This window comes from Eublepharis macularius, chromosome 14 (assembly GCF_028583425.1).
Source record: "Eublepharis macularius isolate TG4126 chromosome 14, MPM_Emac_v1.0, whole genome shotgun sequence".
NCBI classification, from domain to species: Eukaryota; Metazoa; Chordata; class Lepidosauria; order Squamata; family Eublepharidae; genus Eublepharis; species Eublepharis macularius.
Window position 1 is genome coordinate 48,023,855 of NC_072803.1, and position 22,695 is coordinate 48,046,549.

General features: G+C 40.9%; 1 protein-coding gene across 1 annotated transcript in view; it reads left to right on the plus strand.

Annotated features, from left to right (window-relative positions):
• The window catches only part of C5 (complement C5), an 82,942-nt gene that overhangs the window by 14,441 nt on the left and 45,806 nt on the right, over window positions 1-22,695 (plus strand). Inside the window, exons 6-16 of the mRNA XM_054998491.1 lie at window positions 1,122-1,204; window positions 2,477-2,567; window positions 3,713-3,818; window positions 14,299-14,425; window positions 15,613-15,728; window positions 16,348-16,548; window positions 17,131-17,334; window positions 19,299-19,508; window positions 19,655-19,804; window positions 21,385-21,514; window positions 21,999-22,064. Coding sequence (XP_054854466.1) covers window positions 1,122-1,204; window positions 2,477-2,567; window positions 3,713-3,818; window positions 14,299-14,425; window positions 15,613-15,728; window positions 16,348-16,548; window positions 17,131-17,334; window positions 19,299-19,508; window positions 19,655-19,804; window positions 21,385-21,514; window positions 21,999-22,064 — 1,484 coding nt within the window. The remainder of the gene's footprint in view (window positions 1-1,121; window positions 1,205-2,476; window positions 2,568-3,712; window positions 3,819-14,298; window positions 14,426-15,612; window positions 15,729-16,347; window positions 16,549-17,130; window positions 17,335-19,298; window positions 19,509-19,654; window positions 19,805-21,384; window positions 21,515-21,998; window positions 22,065-22,695) is intronic.

A 22,695-nucleotide genomic window follows, 5' to 3' on the forward strand; every position in this document is an offset into this window, starting at 1 on the left:
GACCTCTTCAGGCAAGCCATTCCTCAAGGCCATAATGCAGAATGCACAAATTTAAAATAAATAGACTCTGATAACTATCCTATTCGGAGGGATATTCCCTGATAGCATGAAGGCTGCATGCATGCTTCACCAGGCTGTGGCCCACTGCAGGTTTTTGGAGTCTGGAGCAGACAGTATGATGGGGGGCATTGGAAACCCCTGTTTATTTTCCTCAGAGATATAGATCCTCTCCTGTCCTGCAGAAGCCCTCATGTTGTACCCATTCATGCCAACACAATGACCCTGAAAGTTATAAAAATATATAGCAAGAAAAGGACATGTGAGGGAAAGGAAATCCTATCCCTGCCCTTGCTTCCTCTTCCCCTTCTTCAATCTTTGCTTCCCTGCTCTCCTTCATTCCATCGGCTCTGTGTCTACTTCCTTCCCGCATCTATCCCTGTCTCCTGCCTGGCATTTCTTCTTCCGTATCCCCTCACCCACCCAATTTTTCCTTCCTCCAGCCATTCACCCTACCTGTTTGTTTCCTCCCCCCTTTCCTCTTTGCCTCTCTTTTTCTGACGAAGAGAACTTGATTCTCGAAAGCTTATGCTACAATAAAATTGGTTAGTCTTAAAGGTGCTACTGGACTCTTTTTGATTTTGCTACCACAGACTAACACGGCTAACTCCTCTGCATCTTTTTCCCAGTGAAGGCCCTGTGATGTCTTCTCTCCCATCCTCTCCCTACTTTTGCTCCCATCAAACTCTCCTTTCTTTTTTGCATTGGCGATCATTTTGTGTAGCTATGGCAACCAAAGTTCTGCTTCTTTATGTGATATCTGCTCATGTACCATTTGCATTACCATTTCTGGAATTTTTTTAGAGCTCCTTTTTCACGTTTTCCTGCAACTGCGTTTGCAGAAACGTAACCTTAGCCATGGGTGGTCTCGTTGTGTGGATTTCTTTATCTGCAAGGTTGGGAGGCATAAATGGCTGTGAGATACAGAGATGCTGAGGCAATATATTGTATTTGATAGGGGTTTGACTGAGGGTAACGAGCTTAAATCCTGTGCTTCTACGAAGCTATCTGGGTGATTCAGAGCTTCCACTTTAAAAAATGCAAACATCATTTTGTTTTCATAGATATGGTATTTGGAAAATTAAAGCTCAATATCAAAAGGACTTCACAACTACTGCCGAAGCAAAATTTCAAGTCAAAGAATATGGTAACGTGGATGTCATTTGAAATTTTAATGTTTACGAAAATTTCGTATGCCAATAGGCTAATTCTTTTGAACAATTTAAGGAGACAACCGATATTTTCTGCACCAGCAATGAATAAGTTTGCCACTCTTTAAAAAAACCCTTAATCCTACTTTGATGCTTTTAAGCAGCAACCTAAGGGTCTATTGATCTTATCCAGCAAACATATGCATTTAAAACACAGAGATTGCTTCTTTTATATATATATAAAAAAGCAGAGAATGGCCTCTTTTAGCAGAGAAACTATGGTGAGTATGTGAGTGCTTAATCCTTCCCTCATCCTCTTTTTCCACTATGTCTCTTCCTTACAATCACTGTTGGACATGAACATATGAACCAGCCTTATACGGATTCAAGCTGTTGGTCCATTGAGCTCAGAATCAGTGCAGCCCCAGTCCTCACCCATTCCCCCCTCAATATTGTTTGCAAATACCTAGGGCATATTGATTAGGAAAACAATCTGGGGGGAAAGCCGTGAGTGGAGTAAGAACTCCTTTCCCTTACTGCTTCTCTGTTCCACATTGCACTTTTCTAACACTGCTTTGAAGTGCAGAAGCGAGCCTTTTGGGAGCACTGTTAAGGGGAAGGGGATTTCTTTTTCCAAAATTAACTTTTTTAGATATAGCCACTGATTCTTCTTATCTTCCTTTTCCTCTTTTTAAACGATGGATTCTCCGTGAAGGGAAATCAGTGCACTCTTTTGTAACTTCAGCCCTTGCAGTTATATGTTACATACCACAGGGTGGTCCTCTAATGGAAGATTTCGGAAGATATCGTCTTGCCTCTGTAGCATCTACCGAGTGAAATTCTGGAAATCTGCAGACCCTCCCTTTCTGCCCTTCCTCCCTTTAAATGTCTCTCTGATGAAAACAAAATGGATTAGAAACAAATTTCAGATTCCTAAAAAGAGGAAAAGAAATGGATTATTAGTTTTCATGGAGAAATTGGGTGAAGAGGAATTTAGGAGGAGCCTTCTTAACAAGGCTAGCTTGGGGTTTCCTAGACACATTAATGTGTAATGATGAATAGCTGGCATTCAGAAATGAAGCTGGTGGCTTCTGTCATGTATCTCTCTGTCGGAAATCATTTTGACTTTTTCACCCAATGTCAGGCTGTTGCTGAAGGCGTAGGAGCAGGCCCAATGAGAGGAGGGGGGAGTAAACGTTCCACAGAAACGCAGCATACTTTTTGTATTAGTGTGTTAAATCAAACTTTTTTTATGCTTAACATTTCAGCCATGCCAAGCTTTTCTGTCACCATAGAACCTGAAAAGAACTTCATTAGTTTTGAGCAATTTGAAAGTTTCAGGATTGTTGTGAAAGCAAGGTGAGGCTGACCTATCAACTCTTCCTCTTGTCCGTTGCGTTCTGTTTTGCTTTTTATGCTGAGGAATCATCATCATCATCATAAATGTGCTTGTATACCGCCCCTCTGGACAGATGAGTGCCCCACTCAGAGTGGTGAACAAAGTCAGTGTTATTATTATTCCCACAATATAGCTGAGGAGCAGGGGCTGAGAGGAGTGGCTTACCCAAGGCCACCTGCTGACCTCATGGCGATAGTGGGAATCAAACTAGCAGAGTGCTGATTCACAGGCCAGCCACTTAACCACTATGCTACAGCAGCAGGAATGCTTCTGTGCCGTTGTGCCTAGTATCCTCAGCAATGTTGCAAGGGAGACTGGGACGTATATGTCATATTGTATCCCAGCCTTTTATGAAATTGCTTGCTTGTGTGTGTGTGTGTGTGCACACCATCAAGTCACAGCCAACTTACAGTAACACAGCAGGGTTTTCAAAGCAAGAGACATTCAGAGATGGTTTGCCATTGGCTGCCTCTGCAAAGCAACTCTGGCCTTCCTTGGTGCTGTCCCATCCAAATACTGACCAGGGCTGACCCTGCTTAGCTTCTAAGATCTGATGAAATTGGGCTATTTGGACCATCCAGGTCAGGGCACTTTATAAATCTAATCAAGATATACTGATTAGCTTGCCCACAGATTTTTTTTTTTAAAGGGCCAAGCAAGCAAGAGGAAGCTTGAATCAAGCCGAGGAAGCATTACTGGGGGAGGTGGAGTTACCTTTTCCCTCTGCACTATTTTCTCAATTTACCTACATATTTTCCCTTGCAGCTTTTGATGGGAAGGGCTGGTTTAAACTGGGAAAACAGTACAGGGGGATACTGCACTATAGCCTCGTTCCAAATTCTTAACCCCACACATATCTGCGTTGGTTTTAAAAAATGATGGGAGAATTAGTCATCGATCTCCCCTTGGCTTGATTAGATAAACTCCAACTTTGTTCTTCTAAAATGACACTTCTTCCCTAGGGCATTCCTTTTGGTCCAGAGGATGCCCCCCTTTCTGAAATTAAAGCTGTCCCTGTTCTGTGTTTGGCTTGTTGTCATTTGTTGCAAAAGTGACAATAACTAAGCTAATTTATGTGGGGTGTTGTTTTTGCCTTATTTTCAAGATATTTCTACAACAAGAGAGTGGCCAAAGCGAATGTTTATATCCGTTTTGGAATAATTCAAGGAACTGAGAAAACCACGATGCCAAAAGCAGTGAGGTTCAAAGAGGTACGTTTGAATAAAAAATAATCCGGTCAGGCATGTTCCAATTCCCACTGAAAATGCTGAGGTTTAGACCAGGTTCCAGGTTTACCCTGACCATCTTGTGGTGTCAGCATTTCCATTTTAAACCGCTATTATCAGGGGGCATCAGAAGAAAAATGCACTTTGGGCTGAAAATTAGCAGACAGTACCTCATCCAGGGAGCAGTTTCAATTTGGCTTACACAGCCAGACCACATCAGTGAATGCCTTCTTGTGACAGTTTTCCACAAACAATTGTAAGCCATTTTTTAGCAGGGCCAAGTTACTGTTTTAACACATTGCAAACAGTGGTTTAAAAGGAAGCAAGGGGCCTGAGTTGAAGCCAGATAGAATCCCAGACTCGTTAAAACTGATGTGCGGTTTTCTATATCTGAATGTTTAGGGATAGGATAATAAGGTAAACTGAAGGCCAATATGCACTACATTTTAAAGTCAGGACCAAGTTCAACTGCTAAAATACATCTGCAACATTTTCAGTTGTGTGAGTGATACATGGGAGTTTAAGGACCACAACCAGGGCTTTTTTTCAGCGGGAACGCGATGGAACGGAGTTCCGGCACCTCTTGAAAATACTCAGCAATAGTGCGTGAAAATAATATTATTTCAAAGAATTCCATGTGTTTCTTCCTCGTTTCCCTCTTGAGAGTTCCGCTACCTCTTTTCCCAGAAAAAAAACCCCTGACCACAACTACATGTGACACTCAGTTTTCTTTTAAACTATAATCAGCAACACAGAGTGGGGTGCATTAGAGGACTGTATTGGGCTGCTGTACAGTTTCTGTAGGGGGGAGCAAATTAATTTGTCATCTCCAAGCTCTTTTCCTGATTTCAACCAGGGGCTGTTGCTTGTCTTACAAGGAAATACAGCTGTGATCAACAATTGAATAGCATGGGTCAAGTCTAGGGAGTTGCCAGGTTTCCTGCAATGAACATAAAAGTGAGGCTCCAGTATGTTCCCAGTTACTGCTTCTGTTTTATTAGCCCATTTTCCTCCTGACAACTCTAGACCCGAGGCAGATGTTGCACAGAAACGTGCCTATTCCAATGTTCGTGGTCCTTTGACAACTGGCAGCATGACAAGCGTATTTTGTTAGCTGGACTTCCGTGCTCTTGGAACACAAGTTAAAAATGAAAGTTTTAGACCAGGAAGGGAAATGTACTCTGAAGATGCTAAGGAACATGCCTCTTAGTTACTTATAATTTCCAAAGGCTGTGCCCTAGCACAATAAGCCCCTGTGATGTAAAGATTAAAGTGTTGGACTAGGATTAGAGAAGAGTAGTTTCTAGTCCCCACTTGGCTTCAAAACTCTTTGGATGACCTTGGGCCAGTTTTTTCTCTCTCATCCTAACCTACCTCACAGGATTGTTGTGCAGATTAAACAAAGGAGGGTATGCTGACCTTAGAAAAAGGGTGAGAGGGAATTGTAGATAGGCAGCCGCTGAAAAGTTCTAGGACTGAACCTCAATTCACGTTTTGTCACGACTGTAAAATGCCTGCAATTTTTTTATGGGGAGGATGATGTCATAACGTGAGTGCTAGATCCATTACTTCATCTGAGCCAGGATTCTGGAAGACTCTGGATAATTGCTGCCTTCAGCCCTGCTTGTCCAATATAAAACCTGAGATGCAGTAGCTTATGATTTTCCAAAATCCTGGCTAGGATCAGGTGATGGATCCACCATGAACATTTTACTTTTTTCTCTCCTCTTTAACCTTTAACCTTGATAACCTTGATGTACACTCTGCAAACAAATGAGCTTATTAATTTAAATGTTTTTTTCCTAAAATTAGCAAATTTCATATTGTAACATAACATCCCAGTCCACAACCATGTGAACAGTCGTTGCTTGCTGCATTCAAACTGATTTTGTCCTGTTGACTCCCAGCCAGTTCCTCCTAGAAAGGCTCTTTGAAGCACTCCCAGCGCTTGCTGTTTCTGGGAACTCGGCTTGAAATATTTGCTATTACTTGGTGAGAGGCCAATATATTTTCCAGGCAAGAAAACATTAGTGTTCTTAGAATTTTTCATTCTTCGTTGCAGCTAGAAAGTAGAAGCATGCCGTGTAGTTGCCAGGATCTGTAATTTGGTCAGTATCTGCCAACTAATTTCAAAACTTAAAAGCGTTGGTCTCAAAAACTAGGTCAACAAATGAAAGTTGTTGGGTTTGCTTTCCTCCTCCTCTTCTTTTTTTAGCATCCTGTTTTTCAATAATGACTCAATGGATCAAAGAACACTCCACCAGTATTAGAGATGTGGGTAAATGCAATAGTGCAACTGCCTTGAGTTGATAAAGTTATGGTGTTAGCGCTATAGGCAAGGCAAGCAGGTTAAAACTATGCTATTGTAATGTTTTTAAAAAATAATTGCCTATATTATAGATAAGCAGAGTGGTGCTTTTGTGGGGGAGGGTGTGTGTCTGACAGCTCTTCAAAGATTTGGATATCATGATTGAGCATTTCAAACAAGGTTGTTGCCATCACACATTTCATCTGCATTCTTTTAGCTGCAACTGCTTGGGAAATTCTGCTTTGCTGAGCTTCGTGGTGTTGCCTGATGGTTCCATATAAAGCGGCACCGACCCAGTTTCAAAGCCAGAATGGCATCCAGGGATGGACTGGCCATTTAACTTACAGGAAAAGTTCTCAGTGCGCCACTTGCCCAGGGGGGGGCGCTGCTGGTAACCAAGATCATGCAGAACCAAACCCCAGTAACTCTGCCAGTACTGTAAAGGGCTGTTCAACCTGGCTTGTTCCTGGGCCATTTAACTTAGTCCCCACCCACCCATAGCATCCTGGGTTGGCTAGCTCACTGCACTGATTCAAGCCCCAAGTTGTGAAGTTTCTTTAGCACACCAGTGGTTGCACTCCGTCCTAAATTAGCCAGCAAAACTGAATGCAGGTGTTACGGGGATTATTTAACTATAGTTATAAGTTTTCTTATTGGCATTTAGCCAATCATTAAATGTGATGCTTGAGTTATTCTTCCAGTTATTCCAAAGAGAGCTGAATTGAGCTCTCTGAAGAAGTTAAACTCTGGAGTTAGATTTGTATAAACAAAAAACTGCAGAGCTACTTACAGGAGGTGTTATCTCGTCGCTTGAAGTAATCCAATCAAAATTTTAAAGATCTTTATTAGGAGTGCCAAGATGCATCCATAATGCTTTGCTCAGGCTAGAGGCTGGGTTAGTAACATTGGAAACCCGGGCCTGGTTCCATGCCATCTGTCTATGGCTCAAGATAAAATTTTCCCCTTCAGGATTAACTCCTCTAATTTTCCTAGACAGTTTCCGTTCAAGCTGGATCTCAACAATAGAACGCAAATTGTCACTATTGGGCTTCTCCAGCACAGCGCTGATGCACCTTGGCCATCAAGGAGCCAGAATGATTATCAAACAGAGACTATGGGACACTTCTCTCCAAGTAGATAGAGCACGGGCCTTAAATGTCACATTAGTGGGGAACAGAAAACAAAATTTTACTCCACCTAGCTATCTCTTTTCATTGGAGTTCCCAAAACACCGCAGAGCTTTCACCTTAGCACGTTTTAATGCTCTCCCATCTGCTGTCTTGGAGGAGAGATATGCTCATATCCCATATGCAAATCGCCTCTGCCCCTGTCAATCCGGACAGGTAGAGACAATAGAGCATGTCCTTCTATACTGTAAGTTCTATCAGGAGATTCGAACCAAGTATATCTTACCAGTTATTGCTGCCTACCCAGGCAGACCAAGTCAGTCTTATTCTGCCCTCCTTCTAACTGATTCCTGCAAAGAAATTACTGCTAAGGCCACAAGGTTCTGTGCTTTGGCTAGTGTAATCAGACAGAACATTATTACTTCCTCTAGAAATTTTAATTAAGATTTTAATTATTTTACCCATTTTAGCACACTGATGTACTGAATTTTTAGACCTGTGTAAACTTAAAATTAATATACTCTTACAGTTAATTTTATTCTGTTATCCTTTTAGCAGTTTGCTGTAATGAAATCACTGCTGAGATAGCAAGATTCTGCACCCTGATTAGTTTAATTAGATAGACTACCACAACTCCCTTAAGAAATTTTAACCAATATTTAACAATTTTATGTATTTAAATATATTGCTCAGTTTCCTAGATATGCTTAGACATGTAATCAATGTATTTGTTTTATATTATTGTATATGCTGACGCAAATTCTGATCCTAGATCGTAATAACAATAAACTGAACTGAACTGAACTATAGTTATAAGTTTTCTCAACAAATTGTAACCAAATCATTTGTTGCAGAGGAAATGCATCACTGTACATTGCCTGTACGCTGTACATTTAATTCAGCTCTACAATATTATTTCATGGGGGCATCTGTTGAAATCCATAGTTGTTGCGATATTAAATACTGCGGTCATTTCCACACAACCTAATGTCATGCAACACTCATGGAATGAGGATGTCTTCCAGGTACAATTTTTGACGTCACCATGCCATGAAAACGGGATCGTGGAGTGATGACGTCAGAAATTGCACTATGAAGACGTCCTCGTTCCATGAGTGTTCTGTGACATTAGGACGTGTGGAAATGACCTGCTTCCTTCTATTTTGGCAAATCTGGTCTATTCCTCACCCCCAATCTCAGTTGTTCATATCAGCATTTCTTTGGTAACTTAGAATCCACCACCATATCCTTTAAAGGACATTAGTATTGAATCAACCTGAAATTTATTCTAGGTTCAGTAGAAAAGAGTCCTGTCTCTGCTCTCAGAATGGCTGCTGGGGTTCAAGGAAAATCTTTTTTATTAAATTATTTTACAGGGTTTCTGATAAGGCAATATTTCAGGATTCAGGTCCAAAATACATTTTGGCACCCATCTTCCCCATGTAAATTTTAAGGGCAGGCTTATGAACAGGCCTCCTTTTGAACTGAAGAGTTTCAAGATCTGCTGAACAGTTCATGTGACTGTACTTTTAACTACCTCCAAATGAGTTCTCCGACTAAGTTGTTCATTAAAATACGCCCCCAAATAGGATTCACACTGCTTTATAAGATGTTCATCTGTGTCTGTTTTATGTGCCTTCAAGTAGCTTCTGACTTATGGCAACCCTAGGAATTAATGAACTTCAAAACATCCTATTATTAACTACCTTACTCAGGCCATGCAAACTGAAGACCTGGCTTCCTTTATTGAGTCAACCCATCTCATGTTAGGTCTTCCTCTTTTCCTACTCCCTTCCACTTTTCCTAGTATTATTGTCTTGTCCAGTGAGCCTTGTCTTCTTACAATGTGACCAAAGTTTGATAGCCTCAGTCTCATCATTTTAGCTTCTAGAGAGAATTCAGGCTTGATTTGATCTAGAACCTGACTATTTGCCTTTTTGGTCGCCAATGGTGTCTGTGAAACTTTCCTCCAACATCACATTTCAAATGAATCAATCTTCTTCCTGTGAGCCTTCTTCATTGTCCTGCTTTCACATCCATACATAGTAATGGGGAATACCATAGTATTAACTATCTTGATCTTGGTCTCCACTGACACTTCCTTAGACTTAAGTATGTTTTTTTGGTTTTTATTTTTCATGGCTGCCCCTTCAAGTTTCAATCTCCTTCTGATTTCTTGGTTACAGTTTCCCTTTTAGTTGATGATTGAGACAAGGAATAGAAACTTTTTAACAATTTCAGTTTCTTCATTGTGAACTTTAAAATTATGTAATTCCTTCATAGTTACTTTTATCTTGATGTTCAGCAGTAATTCTGCTTTGGGACTTTCTTCTTTAAACTTCATCAGTAGACATTTCAGGTCTACTATTTTCTGCCAGTAATGTGTTGTCATCTGCAAATCTCAAATAGTTAATGTTCCTTCCACCAATTTTCACTCCACCTTCATCTAAACCTAATCCAGCATATTGTACAATATATTCTACATATGAATTAAATAGATAGGGAGATAAAATATACTGTTGTCTGACACCTTTGCTAACTGGAAACCATTCTGTTTCCCCATATTCTGCCTTAACAGTAGTCTCCTGTCCAAAGTACAAGTTGTGCATCAAAACAATCAGAAGTTGTGGCACACCCATTTCTTTTCAAGCCATCTGTAGCTTTTCATGATTCACACAACTGAAAGCTTTGATGTAGTCATTCTATAAAGCACAAAGTGATAGTGTTCTTAAATTCTCTGGTATATTCCAATAACCAATGTAAATTTGCAATAGAATCTCTAGTGTCTCTTTTCTGAATCCAGCTTGAACATATAGCATTTCTCGTTCCATACATGGTAAGAGTTTTCATTGTAAAAATTTGAGCATTATTTTGCTTGCATGAGAAATAAATGTGATAGTCTGGTAGTTGCTGTAATCTTTGATATCTCCTTTTTTCGGAATTAGAATGTAGATTGAGCATGTCTAGTCTGTGGTCCATTGTTTTGTTTCTCATATTTGTTGGTATATTCTTGTTAAGATTTTGATGGACTCTGTTTCTGTAGCCTGAAATAGCTCTATTGGTATTCCATCTACTCCAAGCGCTTTGTTTCTCCTAATTACTTTGAGTGCGGCTTTCACTCCACTTTCTAAATTGCAGGTTCTTCACCTTCTTTGAAGGAATCTGTCATCCTTTCATCTTTTCAGTATAGTTCTTCAGTGTATTGTTTCTATCTTTTCTTTATGTAGCCTTGATAAAATAATGTTCCCATGTTGATCTTTCAGCATCCCTAGCAATGGTTTGAATTTCTCTTTGATTCCTTGTACTTGATTCTTGTTCTTTCTTTTTTGTTGTTCTCTTCTATTTCTTTGCATTGGTTATTATAACAGTTTTCTTTGTCTCTACGGGAAAGTTGATGAATGGCTGCATTTAGAATTCTGATTCTATTTCTGTCATCTTTTACTTTTGTTTCTCATCTAAAGCAATTTCAACAGTCATCCAACGAGGCTTTTCATTTCTTTTGGCTACAATAATAGCCCTTGTGCATTCTTCCTTGATAATATCTGTGGTTTCTTCAACCCATCTTCAGGAATGTTATTTAGATTATTGTTTGACACTATGATTGTTTTAGTGTTTTTCTTCAGCTTTATATTTGATATTAACTATTCATGGTATATACCATAATCAGCACCTGGTCTTGTTTTAGCTGAAAGAATAGAGCTTCTCCATCTTCTGCTTCCAATTATGTGATCTGTTGGATGTCTGCATTGGCCATCCACTTTCATCCACATATACAGTCATGCTGTTGCCTGAATCATGAATTTGCAATTAACAAATTGTTGGGTTCACAAAATTCTATGAGTTGTTCTCCTGCTTCATTTCATAATCTAGTCCAAAATTTCCAAAAATACTTGACTCCGTTTTGTTTCCTACTTCCTAGGTTTTTCTTCCCATCTTGACACTTGCATAAAAGCATTCAAAGTCTTCCTCTTCAGTTGGGTTGTAAACTTTGAATGATGATTATATTGATAGGCTTTTTTGGAGTCTGATTGATATTATTCAGACTTTGCATTATAGCCTCTGATTGTTTGTGCTATGCCATCCCTCACTATTAGAACAACACAATTCCTTCTTAGTTTGTCATTTCCAGAGTAAAACACTTTGTAATTTTCTGACTGAAAATATCTTAAGCCAGTTCACTTTAGTTCACTCACACCCAGGATTACAATGTTTAGATGCTTCCATTTCTTGTTTTACAATTTGGTCCTACAGTTTTGGACTTTCCGTTTGTGTCTATTCGCATCAGCAACTGAATGTCCTCTCAAGTTTAATCCAGTTGCATCATTAAGAACGGCACTACTCGCAGGGCTCTTTTCGAGGGGAAACGCACAGGAACGTAATTCCGGCAGTTCCCTAAAGAGGTCACATGACAGGTGGCCCTGCCCACCTGACTCTTGGCCATTTTGGGTCTGTTTCAGCCTGGATTGGGGCTGAAACAGCCCAGATAGGGCCTCTGATGGGTGGTGGATCACTCTCCCGCTCAGCAGTGGCCTGAGCCTGACCATTTTGGGTTCCTTTCGGCCATTTTCAGCCCCTTTTTGCCATTTTGGGCCCAATTTCATCCCTGAATGGCCAGGATTGGGTCCAAAACAGTCAGGATAGGTGATGTCAGGGGTGTGGCATCTGCAAATCAGTTATGCTAATAACACACTTCTGGTAATGTCAAGGGGCGTGGCATATGCTAATGAGGTATGCTAATGAGTTCCTCCAGCTCTTTTTCTACGAAATGACCCCTGGCTACTTGTACTTATCCTCTGTGCTTCCCCAGCTGCTAACTGAGTGTCTTCCTACCGGTGGAGTTTACCAGAACTGTATCATATTTCATTTTGGGTTTTCTCATCATAGCATTTGCAAGGTATGAGATGATCAGAAGTAGTTTACCATTGCCTTATTCTGTACAGCACTACCCAGGGTTAGCTGAAGTTTCACTGCCATCATCTATGAAAGATCCTCCATCAGTGTCACCTTCCACTGCTGCTGCCCACAGCTACCATTCAGGGATTTCTCTGCTCCCATCACCACAGTAACTGTCAGTTCTCTTCTGCTGATGTGACTGTTGATTCCTGAAGGGGGTGGATGCATCTGTGGGCCAAGCTACAAGTGACGAATGACACTTGCCTGGCAAGTGAACAGACTCGCGTGTATTCCTCCCTGTTCACTTGCCATTCACTTGCGCTCCACTTGATCAAGTGGAGAGAAAGTGAATGGCAAGTGAATAGGGAGGAATACACGCGAGTCTGTTCACTTGCTAGGCAAGTGTCATTCGTCACTTGTAGCTTGACCCTTAGTTTGACCATTCTGCCTTGAGTGACTCTGCTAGGAATTTAGACTCTTGGCAAGGTCTAAATTCCTGATGTTATTTCTCTCAGTCTCTGTATCATGCATCTGACTAAGAGAACTTGATTCTCGAAAGCTTATGCTACAATAAAATTGGTTAGTCTTAAAGGTGCTACTGGACTCTTTTTGACTCAGCTTCACTGACACACTCAAACCCTCACCATGTTAAAGTGTGCATCCAAAAGGGAAGTTTATCTATAATCCATTTATGTTTCTTAGATTTTTTTCTCAAAGGCCACTACCTCCATTTTAGAGTAATTAATATTGTGTTGTGCCATGTTACAGAAAGCATTAAACTGAGTTAACATCTGTCTCAGACTTATCTGGTTTATTGATAGCCAAACCATAATAATAATAACATTCAATTTATGTACTGCCTTTTGGGATGATTTAACACCCACTCATACTTACAAACTATGTTATTATTATCCTCACAACAAAACACCCTGTGAGGTGGGTGGGGCTGAAAGAGCTAGAAGCTGTGACTGACCCAAGGTCACCCAGCTGGCTTCAAGTGGAGGAGGGGGAAATCAAACCTGGTTTTCCAGATTAGAGTCCCACACTCTTAACCACTACACAAAACTGGCCCATGTTGTCAGCATATATCAAGACTGAAACTTTATTTGACCCCAAAATAGGAGAGAAAGGCAAGAGAGGCCATCTCATGCACATCAATTAAATTAAAAGGAAGCCAAAATGCAACTCTGTCTTATTCCTCACTGAATGTTAATACTTTATGTGAGATACCCATTTTTATGTCCTCTGATCCACATAACATTGTTTAAGTGAAGTCTATGAATAAATCAAAGAAGGTGCTTGTCAAAATTTGTCTCAGCTATTTTTTTCTACAATATGGTACCTATTTACTGATTCAAAGACAAAAGATAAATCAAGAAATACTACAGACAAGTTCTTAAAGGATCCATGAATAGTTTTACTAATTAGATGCTGCAACATAAGACACTGATCTATGCTACTTCTATCCTTGTGGAAACCTGGTTGTTCCTTGTTGATAATTTTATTAGTTTCCTCCCAAGCCTCCAGTTTATGCAATAAGTAGCATGAATATACAGTAACTTATAAGCCACCTTTAACAAGCTTATATGGCTATAGTTTTGAGATTCACTATTATTGCCTTTTTAAAGGGTTGGGAGGGACTCCTACACTAGAAACCCCAATTCTGGGGGGGATTTCCTGTCATATTAATATGCCTTATTGGTTTCACAAAGTTTGGCTCCCACCATTCAGAGTTTTGTGTAAATATTTCAGGTGGTAACATACCCTCAGCTGTTGCTTTCCCCTCTGTTAACTTTTTCCATCTCAACTATTACCTCTGTTTCTGCAAGTGGCTGCCATATGGGCATATCTTGTCTAAGGAACAAATGGTGGTAGGGAGACTGATTAATCAGACTTACTCCCAAAATCCTATTGAAGTATGAGTGCCATTCATTAGGGGGGATTAGGGCCTCTACCAAAAGGGTCTTCCTCCAAAGTAACAAGTCATCATCTCTAAATAATACTGCCTGACCTAAATTTGTCTGTCTTTATCATATGTGTATAAGGGTCAGTGCATCTCTACAAAACATACACTGTGCCTGGTCACATCTGACCTAATAATGCAGAATAATATGTTTGTCTGGATTTCATTTCTCAGATGGATGATGGAGTTGCAGAATTTAATTTTAACAGCAAAGCTGCTGTGGCTGAAATAGGGTATCACAGCCTTGAGGAGCTTGATGGCCTAGGCCTTTATATTGCTGTTTCAGTGCTGGAATCTACAGGTAATTCTGACATTTTGGGCTTCATTTACAATTACTGACTGCATTCCCAGTGTATTCCTGGGTGCTGTTTCCTGGGTCTCAGCAAGACCAGACCTTAACAGCAGATGACAGATACTAACAGTGCAATCCTAAATGGAGTTACTCCAGTGTAAGCCCATTGGTTGATTGGTTAGGCTGAGAGTATGTGACTGGCCCAAGGACACCCAGTGAGCTTCTATGATGCAAACTGGGGGTTTCTCGGATCCTAATTTGACACTCTAACCAAGACACCACAGTGGCTGGAAAGATCAAGTAGCAGCTCTCAGTTAGAGCTCCCAGGCAAGACAGATAATGTTTTGACAGCAGTCTGAGTGCAACTCAGCATATAAATAATGAATTCTCAGGAATGTGAAGGGCAATAGGGTCGAGCACCTTGGCATTGCTGGGCAGTTCCAGTCTTGTGTATCAGAAGATTACAGGGAAGGCCAGGGGACTGATGTCCTGACGAATCGCATTCCTTGCATGAAGAGTGTGAAACCAGTACATACGTATTACAGCTGTACCTATCCACAAGTAAAATCCCAAAAGCCAAGAACTCAATCCATATAATACCTTTTATTAAGACCAAACCAGTGACACATAACATCATGCAAGCTTTCGACTTCACCAGAACCCTTCATCGTGTCAAATGTTAAAATAAAAAAGAGGGAGAAAGCAGATTTTTTTCAGGCATGCTTTTAAGACCTTGCCATGCCTGTATATGGTGGATCTAACAAGCAAAGAAGAATTAGGTTTCAGGTTGCTGCAGGCTGGGGCCATAAAGCAATAGGTAATAAATCAGATAAATTCCATAGCAACAAATTCCCCCCCTCCAATTCCCCCCCCCCCGTTAACCACTGAGAATCCCACTTAGTCCTAGTGTCACCTAGTGAACTTCAAACAGACTGGGGATTTCAACCTGGCTCTGCAATGATCCCCCAATTTCAATGGCAAAAGCATTGACCTTCTTCTGCAAAGACCTTCTTCTACAAATTGTTGATCCTTGGACTGGGTCCCAGGGCAGCTTAAGGTTTGTGGGATCCCCGAGGCAGACTCCTGTGTGCCATAGAGCAACCCTCTTCCCCGATGCTTCCGTACAAGGAACATGTTGGAATTGGGGCATGATACCAGTTTTGGAAATCTCTTCTCACGAGCCTTGATTCTTTCAGGTGGTCATTCTGTGGAAAGTGAATTCACAGGCATCAAGTATGTCCTGTCCCCCTACAAATTGATTTTGATCGCTACTCCTCTGTTTGTGAAGCCTGGACTCCCCTTCTACGTTAAGGTTGGTTGACACCAGCAAGATAAATATAGACTAGATGATAGAATTGTATCATAGTAATACGTGTCCTGTTCCCTTGTGGTATATTCTTAGCTGCACTGGCCATTATTGTATGATCAGCTGCTCATATTGTCATGATTAAACTGGTCTGTTTGTATGTCATTGTTTCTTATGCCTTAGTTCCCCCTCATATACACACATTTTTGCTTTTCTTTTTGTGACTTAAGATAAGCAGATTTTCCCCTGTTCCATTCTTTTATTACTCTGTAATATCTCTCTAACTCATTTTGGTCCTCCTTATTTCCAGCTTAATAAAAAGATAGATATCAATTTTTGGTAAATTAATTCCAAAATGAGATCAGTTTGTTAGGAATTTTGGAGACTTCTATTCATTTTCACGTTCTTCATTGTACCCTGGTATGTGACCAATACACAGGTTAATAATAGAATGCAAGAAAACCCAATGTGATTATGTGTATGGCTACATTAATTCTTTTTTGTACAGTATGTTGCTAGTGTACTCATGCCCTTGAGTGCACTGGTAAATAAATACAAATACTGTGTACTACTATAGGAGGATATTGAATATAGTATTGTAACACAGTGAATTTTGGATGAATAGGTGCAGGTGAAGGATACATCAGATGAACCTGTTAGAAACATTCCTGTGATTTTTACTGCAAGCGCCTTCGATGGGCAAATGGAAGAGACTACGTTAGTTCAAGAAGGTTCAGAATCTGGGAGAAGTCAAACGAGCCAAAGTGATGGAACAGCTCTGTTTGTGGTTAATGTTCCTCCTGGTAGCAATGTACTGGAGTTTCAAGTGAGTTAAATACTTTTGAAGTTGTAGTTTGTGTTCACTGTGTACTTTGGGATTGTATACTTTGGCCGCTGTGCCATGTGGTTGGGAAATATTTTTTACATTTTGAGACTAATAAAATGAAAAGATGGATTTTTTTAATTGTTTAACATGCCAAACAAAATCACAAAGTAGAAGTAGCAGTAGTTACTAAACCATATTTTAAAACTTCTCAGGAAAGGTGGGGGGTCTGGGGAAAAGGATATGTGTATTCTTTCAGCATTGCAAGCACCCACTAGATGGGCCGTCAGTCACGGAATAGGGGTGCTGCAAATTCTCCAGCCGCCCTCCCCATTTTGATTCAGAAATTTTAGGTTCACTCTCCCTGGCATGAATTCAAGATCCACAAGACTTTATGTTCACTGGAGTGGATGGGCCAGTGTTCCAACTCAGAATAAAATACAAATATGTTAGAATCTAATAATTTTAAGGCTGTACCCCACATGGTGGGCAGCATCTGAAATTTTGTCCTTATTGTTCCTGTCCATTTTAATTGATTCAGGTTGCCGTTGTTAAATTGTGTTGTATGTTATCATTTTTTTTTAGTTAAAAACAGCAGATGCCAAATTATCAGAAGACAACCAAGCTAGTAAGAGCTACGTGGCAAAATCGTATGTTTCTCCCAGTGGAAGCTACTTATATATTGACTGGGCTTCAAACCACAAAATGCTACGTGTGGGAGATCATCTCAACATCAACGTGCACCCGCTTAGCCACTATGTTCACAAAATACACCATTACAGCTATTTGGTATGCCATGGAATGCTTTCCTGTTTCATATACCTATCTGCCTGTCCCCAGATAATACCACATGCCTGATAAAATGTGTAAGCATTCCCTTTCCTTCACTGAGTCAGGTCTATACTGTATGAAGCAAAAGACTTTTCGCTGCCTCTTATCTCAGGTTACAGAGGGGGACGTTCTAGAAAGACAGAGAGGTAGAGAGGCCAGGGTATATGCATCCCAGCTATTGGGGCTAACCCTTTGATCTGTAGATTACTATTCTGAGAGCAGAACCACAAGTGACAAAAGGCACAGATTGGACACTTGTCAGCTTCCCTCAAGTTTTGATGGGAAATGTAGGCAGCTTGGCGGAATGTTGGACAAGTGACAGTTGAAAAGTCCATTGGACAGCAGTTGGAGAGCCAAGCTGCGAGACCAGGATGCCTACATTTCCCATCAAAACTTGAGGGAAGCTGACAAGTGTCCAACCTGTGTCTTTTGTCACTTGTGGTTCTGCTCTCAGGGACTTCCTTCCTTCCTGCTTCTCCCTTGCTTGCTTGCACGCTTCTCCATCTTGCCACCATGGAGGAATCAGGACATGCTTCCTGCATCCACCAGCATCCTAGCTTAGATAGATAGACTAGATACTATGGCAGGAGAGCAACCAGCTGCTAGAAAAGAAATGTAAAACAGCAGCTATAGTTGGGATCCAGTAAACTAAGTAAAACCAGTACAGAATGAATAAAATCAGCCCAGAATTAATACCTGTTGAAAAAGGGTGCTTTTTAACAAGCTTCCTGATTCTAAGAAGGAAAGGGAATTTCTATAGATACCTCCTGAGCAAGATAATTCCAATGTTGGTGGCCACTGCCAAAAAGGCTCTGTGCAAATTTATTTATTTTATTTTATTTACATCACTGATAGTCCGCCTTTCTCACTGAGACTCAAGGCGGATTACACAGGATGAGGTTAATACAATTAGTATCAAGTAAGTACATTTCAATACAGTACCGTAAGGTAAACATATACAAGTTTAAAGACATAGCATTAGCAAGGATCCAAGACATAGTAGAGATACTGAAGCAAAACATAATCAATTCTAGGACTAACATTAGACAGCATGGAGTACTGGTTGTACATAAGAGTACATATTTAAAGCAGCAGATAATGAGTGATTCCACACACGTTGGATAATGCACTTCCAATCCTCTTTATAGATCATTTGGAACAGATTTTTTTGTGTGCGGAACAAAAAATCCACCTCAAACAATTGATAAAGTGCATTGAAAGTGCATTATCCAACGTGTGCGGAATCAGCCAATATATGAGTACATAGGAGTACATATTTAAAGCAGCAGATAATATATGAGGCAAAAATGGTGACGAAGTCTGTGATCCCCAACTTGTTAGTGAAGCACCTGAGACCCCATCCCTACAATGCAGCCCTCCCATCTGAGTAAAAAATGATGCTAATAGTTTTTTAAAAACATGCTTATTTTAACTGTTGACCATTGCTTCCCATCTATGCATCAAGTGGTGTATAAATGAATAAAATAAATATAAATCTACTAGCAACAGAGCCTGTTTTTTTAAAAAAAGGGCCCTAGAAAACCTGGGGACACTGGGATTCCTGCAGTGGCGGCTCCCTCTGGAGGCTGCATTAGCCAGGATGCACTTTTTAGCCTGGTGCTCCTGCACAGGCACACCAGAATAAAAGCGCGTCGTCAGAAACACTGTTTCCCTTTTTTATATATAAAGATATCTTTCCAGGTCTGGTTCTAGCAATTGGCAAAGTGAGGCGTTAGCAGATGTTACATGGTACTGCAGAAACAGTAAATTGTACTGTACAAGACTATAAGAAATAAACTAAATATATGTGCACTCCACTAGGAATATCAAAGTTAAATGCATTCAGGGCTGTTTTTTTTATTATTCTTGAAGGTGTCACAGATTGTCATTTTCAATGTACTTTCTTTCCCCTGTTCTTTTAGATCTTATCCAAAGGGAAAATAGTAAGCTATGGGACTCAGGATAAGATTAAAGACTCTGTTTATCAAAGCCTAACTTTTCAACTAACTCATGAAATGGTGCCTTCGGCTCGTCTTCTCGTCTATTACATAGTTACAGGAGAAGGCACTGCAGAGCTGGTAGCTGATTCTGTCTGGTTAAATATAGAACAAAAATGTGGGAACAACATTGAGGTGAGTAACTGTTCTTTATATGTTAGGTGCTCTGTGCATTTTATTTAAAATATGGACATGATCCAGAGCAAGCTTGTCATGATTGACAGTGCATCGAAATCAGGGAATTTCCTTTAGTGAATCATGTCTGTTTTTAACCTATGCAGGTTCGGTTAACAAAAGGCCAGACATCATACAAGCCAGGACAGGTCGTATCACTTTCCATGAAGTCCCAGTTTGGCTCTTTCATTGCTTTATCGGCCATGGACAAGGCAATTTATGGGATAACAGGAAGAAAGAAGAGGCCCATGGAAAAAGTTACGGGACATTCATTTGGGGGAGGCACCCCCAATTGGTAGCAAGCATTCTGTTACATTCTTGTATTTGGGCCACTCAAAGATTATATGTTATTTCACTTTTGACCAGTGTCACCACTGGCTATTGTTCAATCAAAGAAACCTAATGGTTCTTTGTGTTTTTGAATGAAACATCCTATCTTGGAGAGAGTGACACACTTCCAGCTGAGAGCCAAGCTACAAGTGACGCCTTACACAGGTTGGACACTTGTCAGCTTCCCTCAAGTTTTGATGGGAAATGTAGGCGTCCTGGTTTTACAGCTTGGCTCTCCATTACAGCTGCAAGACCAGGATGCCTACATTTCCCATCAAAACTTGAGGGAAGCTGACACGTGTCCAACCTGTGTCAGGCATCACTTGTAGCTTGGCTCTGAGAAGCAAAAGGATGTATAGGGTGGGGGAGACGAGAAGCTTGCTCTTAAATCTTGCTGTCTGTCTCTTCATACATGACATTTTTCTTACATTGAGGAAAAGTGCGTGGTGAAGGTAAGCAACTGAAGGCCTAACTACCCGACGTGCTGTTTGTGGGCCTGCCTTGTTTATAAATAAATCAAACATTGTAAGTTACCACAAGTCTTCAGTAATCTCTCTGTGTCACCTAACCTGATCTGGGAAGCACTGGCCCTGCCAAATTTCACTACTCAAGGAGGTTGTGGGTGTCAGAGGTGTTTTCTGCATGGGAACAGGCTTGTGTGGTTTCCCTGTTGCTGGTGAATCAGCCAATACAGTGCAGCGGCAATGGTGCTTCCACATGGCAGGTTTCCTTGGCATTTCCGTGCCCCAGTCTTCCAACAGCAGCCATGCCCCTTCCCCCAGGCTACTGAGTTTTTTTCCATTTTTAAAAAAATCTGCCATCAAATATCGTTATAGCAATATAATATTTTAACAGTATGTGTAACAGGTTTTCCGAATTCCCAGCTGACATTTTAAAAGAGTCTCTACTAGCCCCGTTCATTGTGAAGATATGCCTTGGCACTTATATCTCTGTAACAAAATGGGCTAGAGACTTTTTAAAAATGCAAGCTGGGAATTCAGATAACAACAACAACTCTTCTTCTACTATCTTCTACACATTTTAGTGTAAGGTTCTATTGCTATGGTAGTCAATTGCTTTTAAAATTAATTCCTTTTTAAAAACGTGCCTGGTGGGCGTGGGGAGGAAGTGGCTGCTGCAAAGACAGGATCAGGGGAAATGGATGCCACCCAGGCTTTACTGCCATCTTTCCCAAAATTTTGCAGCAAAGCAGGTTTGAGAAATATTGGAGAAAAGCTGGGGAAACCCCTGGAGATTCATAAATGTACCACAATGCTTCAGAGGAGGCAGAGGGGAAAACCCTGCTTCTCAGCAAAAGGGAGCCCAGGGCAGATAACCCAAGTGGAAATGGCCAGAGTAACAAGTGGTAGCATTTGTCACTGCCATTTCTTGCAAGTGATTTACAGCTTTATGCCTGATGCAAGGAACTGTCTGCAATACCCCTGTTCAGATGAAGCGGAATTTATCCTATCCTACCAAAGTTCTTAGCCCCATCCTTTTCCAACAGGCTCTTTTGCAGCTGGAGAACAGCGATCTGGGCTGTGGTGCTGGTGGAGGAGAGAACAATGTAGACGTCTTCCGAAAGGCCGGTCTCACTTTTCTAACCAATGCCAATGCAGAGGACTCAAAAGAAGCAGGTGCTTTCCCCTAGCATTTTTAACTGCAAAGGTGCAAAATGTGCTCCCTTTGAAAACAACCACTTCCTAAATCATGATGGTTACATTGAGGATTAAACTGTGTCAGTAGCGGATATCCTAGTAAGATTTGCTGTGTGTGTTTGTATCTGATTGCTGAGCTGGGTAGTGTGAAGTGCCATTAAAAAAAACAATAATTGCATTCTGCTTTGAGGTGGGGGGATGACTGGAATGAGTAATTATGACTTTTTGAAGAGGCTTCTGTGCGTGTGCATAGATGAATCTTTCCAACAAAGCCAAAGGGGATTCCTTTATTTAGGCAGGTTTTGGAAACGAACCGCAGTTTTAGTAAGTTGCTCTCGGTTCCGGCTGTTGACCAAAGAGAGGGTGGTTTGTTTCAAAAGCGCTCACTAAATGTGTGTTTTGTCGACAGCTTTACGAAACCATTCTTATCGTTGTCGTTCTTCCTCTTTATTTGTTCCGACAGATGAAGCTTGTCATGCCATTGTGAGATCAGTAAGGTCCACCATCAGCGAGGAAATTGAGAAAAAAGGTATTCCCTAATTTCCCTTTGCCAGCAGTTTTACTTAGCAGCATTCACTTTTCACAGCGTTTCTTCCCTGATCCCAGTTCCAGTTCTTCACAGGTTCCTGTTGCTATGACTACAGCAATTTGGTATGAGGCACATAGGCCTGGCTTTCGACAGAATGGATGAAGGGGCACCCGCGGCACCCAGAATGGTTAAGACTTCTGCTGTGGGGGGCGTTTGAAATGGGATGCTGTCCTATCAAAGACTGGTTTTGGTCAACAGATGTTGCAGTATAGTTAAAGCTAAGCAGGTTTTAATCAGGTGAGTGCCAGGTTGGGAAAGTGTGATCTCAGGTAGGAAGCCTGGGAAACACCTTGGAGTGTCAGTCAAGACTAGGTAGTTCTGGGCTCAGCTTCCTAGGTTCATACATAAGCACAATAAACTTCCATGGCTCGGATGAGGCCAATCTGTTCTTCCCTCTTTCCAAAGTTGCCTGTTAATTAAGTCTGCTGTTTTGTTTCTTTTCTTGTTCACATATCTAGTATTAATATGTTGAATTATTAAATTTATGGGCTTCCTCTTCATAGCCAGTTTGGTGTAGTGGTTAAGAGTGCGGGACTCTAATCTGGAGAGCTGGGTTTGATTCCCCACCATG